We start from the raw sequence: 6,868 nt of genomic DNA, 5'->3' as shown, positions 1-6,868 counted from the left end.
GCCGTGCTCGGGGTGCGCGTCGGGCTCGTTGCGGAGCACCTCCACCCCCTCGCCGCCTCCACTCTGCTCGCTGCTGTGTTTGCTGATCATATAAAGCTGACCAATCTTATACTGCGGGAGAGAGATAGAGAGATAGAGAGATAGAGAGAGGGAGAGGGAGAGTGGTGGTGGGTGGGTGAGAGCGAGTGTGAGAAAGTCAAAAGTTAAGTAAGAGAGATTGCGAGCTAAAAAGAGAGGTCAAACTTAATCACCTTCACGCTGTTGCCAGGCCGAATGTTCTCTTCAGTGGTGTTATTTTTGTTTGTTATAATCCAAGTGTTTAGCCTCATACATTTTCAGTAAATATGCTTATTAAGACAGCCTCCTTCTCATAAGGGATTAAGACCACAAACTTATTTTCATTCACACTGAGATTAAGAAACCAATCTGTTTTTCCCAAACATTGCTCATTTTTCAAAAGGAGCACAAGCATATTTTCTTCTAGGAGTGAATCGGGCCTATTTCGTATTAGTAGAAGTAAGCATTCAGAGTTTTCAGTATTTGGATGTAAAATCATTACTTATTAAAGTTGTATGGTTCGTTTCATTCTTGGATCAACGGGACATTTTTATAGGATGCAGGAATGCTGATGTAGTCATTACTCAAAGTCAAAGAGGGGTAAGTGCTGGCAATGAAAACACAGTCATCTGTTGAGTGACAGCAAAAAATCACACCATTTGCATAATGTTCGGAAGACAAATGAGGTATACACTTCCTAGCCTTGATGTGAACACAGTGCTCATGGCTAAAGTCAAAGACAACTCACACACACAGCTCAACTCAGCTCAACTCCGACCTGGTGTCAGTGCTGAGTGAATGTGTTACCTGCAGCTATATTTAGCAATGAATGATTACTAGAAAACAGGTAGCACAAATAATGGGGGAGTTGAGGGCGGAGAGGAAGAGACAATCCTTTTTAAAGACCTTACATACTTTAAAGCTATGTTGAGTGAAATCCCCTTTGTTGTTTTCTTCAACTCTAAGGCCAGTGTTTACGTTTGGAAGTCTTTGTCTGCCGTGGACTTAAAGGAGGTAACCAGTTTGACTTGTTTTTTTTGTTTGTGTAGAAAGATAGATAATTGTACGGGGATAAAAACTCAAGACGTACATGAACGCACGCACACACACACGCGCACACACACACATACGCATGCACACACACACACACACACACACACACACACACACACACACAAACAAAGATATTGTGACATGGTTGTCCTTGCAGGCAATAGCAGCATTGTCAGAAGCCCACAGTTCCGCTGATCTGGTTAACAATTCTGAGCCTCAGCTGGTTATTAGCTACACTACACTGGTGGCCCATTACTGCAATCAATGGTGCTTGTCAGACACCGACACTAAAAGCTATTTACAGTGAACTGTGATCAAACCATGAAATGGTGAACACTTCCCTCACAACACATCGACAAGAACAACTCGTGACCGTCTTTTTCTTTTTACCACACAGAGGATTTCCTGAGGAAATCATGAGCTATCTCAAGCGCCAAGTGTGCTGTGACATGTCAACAGAGCAGTCTGTGGCTTCGTAGTACTGTGGACTTGTGCCATAGTCCAGGCTGAAGGCAGCACCTGCTTGACTTCGAGGAGCTGCCACTTCAGCCTGGATTGATACCACACTCTTTTCACATTGTGTTTACACTTACAGTCAGCCCACAGACCATGGCAAATACAACCATACACAAAAAGCCAACGCGACTTCGACTGTGTTCACTTACCTCGTCTACTGTCAGAGGCATACATATTCTGTACTCCTTCGTCAGCATTGTGAGTGAAGTGCTTGATGGCTATCTGTTGGATTGACTCTCTTCCTGCTAAGCCTTCTATCTCTCGTTCTGTCAGTCTATCCTATGCTGTCTGTATGGTGAACTGAAACATGTTTTAATACAATCTCAAAAGGATTGCACTGACTTCCACTTCTCCTCTCTTTTTCTCTCGCTCTCTTTCTCTCTCTGTCACGTTCTCTTTCTCTTTCTCTCACTCTCTCTCTCTCTCTCTCGCGCTCTCTTTTTCTGCTGATGTCAGTTGCCCTTTGGGTCTTGTACTGCTCTCTCAGTCAATGTGTATCCACAAAACTATTTTTATGTTCTCTCTGACTCTTTTCTCTGGTGTCTCCCATTAATCTCTTCACTCCTTCAGTCAACACTCTGCTCTGTCCTTCGCCTTCATTGCCAGCTCTTATTTGCCTTTGTCTTTAGCAGGCAACTGTCGCCAGAGTGAAACTATGTCTGCTTGTCTTCCCTTTTCTCTCTTTCTTTCTCTTTGTCTCCCCCCCTTCGCTACCGGCTGTTTCCATGTGTAACTGTGCCGTCGTGTTGTGGAAGGTGCCCCTCCCTTTCTCGTCTGTGATTTTACCTCTTGCCTTCAGGTCTCGGTGAATTCCTTCTCTCCGCTTATCTCCCTCTTCTCTCCTCCCCCCTCCTCCTGCTGCACTCCCTCCTTCTTTCCCCTCCTCCTCCCACCTGCCCACCTCTCCTCCTCTCTCCCTCACCTGTGGGCTCACACTCCCATGCTCGCGCTCAATCTCGCTAATCTCTCTCCCACTTTCTGGCACCGTCACCCACAAACACACACACACACACACACACACACACACACACACACACACACACACACACACACACCAGTGCTGACACACACGGTAGCATGCTTTCTCTCTCTATCGCTTTCAAATACACAAACACACACACACACACACACACACACACTACACTACACACACACACACACACACACACACACACACACACACACACACACACACACACACACACACACACACACACACACACACACACACACACACACACACACATACACACACACACACACACACACACACACACACACACACACACACCAACACACTCATTTGGTTTTTGATTAACTTGATACTCACTACTCATATAGCTATGCAGATCATTCGGGAAATGAAATAAAAAACACACATCTGATTTACATGATGTGGAAATCAGCTCAGTAAGGCATCTGTGAAGCCAGTGTGAAGAAGATACACACGTAGACGGAATCTAGGTCATCAAAGATAGTTTGAGACTCTTGCTGTGCCAGGGAGTTTTATGGTTGCTTTAAAGCTACAGAGGGCCTTAAAATGGACGACTTGGAAGGTTGGGTTCGGGCACCAGATTAAATATTAGCACAGATAGAGTGGAAGCTGGGGGACAATTAATAGTTACATAACACTGAGCCTGTGGACTGAAACTCCAATTATGACACACCTGTGCTCATTAAGCTTCCCAGTACCACCAAATTACAATTGCACAGCCGTGCCTAATATTGCACCGCTAATGCCGCCGTGCCCTGGAAACAAAACCCATTTGAAATGGATGTCAGAGGATGGTTGTGAATGGTGAATAAAGAAAGGTTGTATTTTTTAAAAACACAAAGGGGTACCATATGTCTGAAATGACTCCTCTTTATGGGCTATTTAAAGTGTCTGATAACCTGCAAATGGCTAGCCTGGTGCTGCCCGCCTATTGCTCACGGCTCCGTTTTCGCTGGGATAGTATGGAGCTGCTGTGCACAAGACGAATGGAGGGACCATTCTGAAGGGCCCACCAATCAGAGGCCAGTGGGGGTGGCTAAGTGTGATGACATTTAAATGAAGCATTTGCTTGAAATGTAGCTACAATAATGGTGGAGGTGGTAGGTTACTCAACGGTAGCAAACTGCAAAGAGTCGAAGCTGGAGCGAAAGAAATATGTATTGTTATTCATTGATGGCCTCACCATGCATCACTGCTGATATATCAACGTAGGAAGCATGCCAGTCCCATGATGAAGTGTGGACTGGTTAAAGGCCGGTTCAATCTTTTCAAAATCACAATAGCCTAAAGTCTATGTCCATTAGATTGTGACAACTGGAAACAATCCTCAATGGAGCAAGCACAGCCTCTATCCACAGAGTGATTGGCATGCACATTCTTGTTACCTCATACAAACTCTTTTATGACCTCAATTGGCCAGTTTCAGAACTGTCCAGCCTGTGCTCGTGTCTGTTACTCTGCCAGCGGCACTCCATGTTTCAAACACAGTGGACATCAATGAGAGACTTCTCGTGATACTGTCCCTGTTTACCGCGCTCATGGTGATGCAGCTAACTTGTAAACACCTGGGAACCCTCGCCAGTCCCTGCGTGAAGCATGTGATTGGTTGCCAAAGCCTGCAGGAAATCCTGCGCTCCAGGAAGTGCCACTTTGCTGACCTAGCCAGAGGGCTCGTGCTTTGATCAGACACCACGAGAAACCCTGGCCATCAGTATCAGTGTGTGACAGTACAGGCTCCAAGGTGTTCCAGTCGCGGCACCCTGCTCTCGTATACCTTTGAAACAATAATGAACTCTCTATGTACCACCATAAAAATGCATTCGAGATAGGAGTGTGTTAAGTAATACTGCAGATCTCCTCTACGCTGAAGATAAAAAAAGGCCCATTTACACATGGGTCCCTAAAAAAACTGTGTGTGTGTGTTAGCCCTGTTTGAAAAAAAAAAGAAAAGTATCTTCGAGCAAAAGCTGCATATTCCTCCAAGATATTGTGTAATCTCCTGTGATCCAGGCCGTAATCAGCGGAGAGTGTTTCCTATTTAAAGCGTGGGCTGCCAGCCATGGGCAGAGAGAGAGAGAGAGCGAGAGAACACTTACATTTCATGGCTGGTCTTACAGTCAGCAGGTCACCGCGCCAGACACTTAGCATCCAGGGAGAGATGACTCTGCCTCTGCCTCTCTGCTGCCCTGTCTCGCTCAGGGCTGCCTAACAGCTCCCACACTTTTAACTAATTATGTGAACTCAGACTCCTATATGGGCCATATCGGGGCAACAAAAAAAATGCCTTCTTTATGAGGACAGACAGAGAATTGCATGGATCTCAGTCTGGTCACAGTAAAATGGTTTTAAATCCCTCTAGGGGGGAAAAAAGGGTGGGGGGTGAGAGGCTATAAGTAATGTTGGCTTAATTTCCATAATGCTTGTTGTGGGGGATCGTTGGTCGGCTTGCGGCATTGATTGGCCAGCCCTTTTAATTGATATCTCCACGGAGGCCCTGCCCGCACAGGGAGAGGGCCAAATTCCCCCATGAACCGGACGGAGAGGAGCATTCACTTCTTCCCATCGACTCCCCATCTCTCGCTGTCAAGGCAGACCCAGATACGGCGGCTGGGGCGGGGAGACGGGCTAAGCTGTGTAGGCTATTTTAGGTCATACAATTTCAAAATGTAACACACCATCATCAACCATGGCAAGTGTCTATGACAACCTGTGAAATCCAAATATTGTTCGCATTGATCGTGGAGATTTCTCCGACGGGACACAACAGACTCAGATGGATCATATTGTGCATTCAGTCAAAACTGGGGTATGGAGTTTCTTTTCTCCTTATCAAACTAGAGGCCAGTCAAGTCGCTGCAATCTCCGAGCTGCAAAAAGAATAATTCATACCATTCATATTCATAGCCTATTTTAAAATGCAGCCATTACATTGTTTGATTTGTGTTCTCCAATCAATTATACATGTTGCATAAGAAAGCCGTACTTTGGTGTTGCTTGCATTTGCACACAAATCGATTCTGTATTCTGTGGTGTGCAATGACAAGGAATACTGTAGTTAAATTTGTGTGTTTTCAGATGCACAGAGATGTGCTGAGGAATCTATGAAGAGGCCGTAAGTATGCTTCCTGCTGGCCCATTAATTGTTTTTAAATGGGGACCATGGTTAAGCGTTTTCAAGAAAAATTGTTGACAGTTCTCCAAAAGTCATCAGTATGATGATCAATAAATGTCAATAGTAAGTGAATGAGCTCTATGTGATTGGTAAGATTTTCTGCTACTGTTGAGATGGTGATGTTTCCTCATTTTTGAGTGAAGGTGCAGTTTGTTTTCTCATTTTTGAGTGAAGGTGCAGCTTGCTACTCTGGCGAAAGACTTAATAGAGCAGCTCAACAGCCATCCAAAATATACACCTCTCCTTTCCAAGCCCCTAAAGCTTGATTTGATGGTGATTGGATGGTGTCCTTTATGGCGCGGTCCACGGCACCATGTTTGCTCTCCATTTACAGCACCTGGATGGTGCATGAACACTGGAGCTATTTGAGCACACACACACTGAGGAACAATCTGCACATATTTATATATTTCTACAATCCTAACAATTCTAATCCAACAAATGTATATATATATATATACATTTGTTGGATTAGAATTGTGGACTGAGATGTTATAACTTTCCTGTTCTCCAGTGTTATTTTCACAATGGATTCTTCATAGCAGGTCAGGTCGTGCTCGTTCACACTGGTGTCTAAAGATGCCCTTTTGCATTGTTCTGTTTTGTCTGTATTCGGTGTAGACACCACCAGTGGACCTCATCATTAAAGTGAAAATGACTCATCCAAAATAAATCATCCTAAAATCACAGACATACCATGCCCCCAACCTAACTCAATCAATCTGTTCTCATAGTCATGAATAATTAATAGGAGTTTTGCTTTATCAAGTCATATCAAAGTGTGTGTGTGTGTGTGTGTGTGTGTGTGTGTGTGTGTGTGTGTGTGTGTGTGTGTGTGTGCGTGTGCGCGTGTGTGCGTGTGTGTGTGTGTGTGTGTGTGTGAGAGAGAGAGGTCTAGTGCAGTGTTTGAGAATTAGCTCAGAGGAAAACAGATGAACAAACAGAGATAGTCAAACAATTCGAATCAGAATCAGATTGGGGTTAATGCACAAAGTGCACACACACACACACACACACACACACACACACACACACACACACACACACACACACACACACACACAAAGTGAGGATGC

At 44.7% G+C, this 6,868-nt stretch overlaps 1 protein-coding gene across 1 annotated transcript in view; it reads right to left on the bottom strand.

The window, feature by feature from the left end:
• The window catches only part of pitpnc1b (phosphatidylinositol transfer protein cytoplasmic 1b), an 11,863-nt gene extending 9,426 nt beyond the window's left edge, over positions 1–2,437 (bottom strand). The window contains exons 1-2 of the mRNA XM_062539435.1: positions 1,776–2,437; positions 1–111 (exon numbers count right to left, since the gene is read on the bottom strand). The exon at positions 1–111 is cut by the window's left edge and continues 38 nt beyond it. Coding sequence (XP_062395419.1) covers positions 1–111; positions 1,776–1,823 — 159 coding nt within the window. The 5' untranslated portion in view covers positions 1,824–2,437. The remainder of the gene's footprint in view (positions 112–1,775) is intronic.
• Positions 2,438–6,868: the final 4,431 nt, after the last annotated feature.

Source organism: Sardina pilchardus, chromosome 6 (genome assembly GCF_963854185.1).
Source record: "Sardina pilchardus chromosome 6, fSarPil1.1, whole genome shotgun sequence".
NCBI lineage: Eukaryota > Metazoa > Chordata > Actinopteri > Clupeiformes > Clupeidae > Sardina > Sardina pilchardus.
This window is presented reverse-complemented; position numbering and strand designations above follow the sequence as displayed.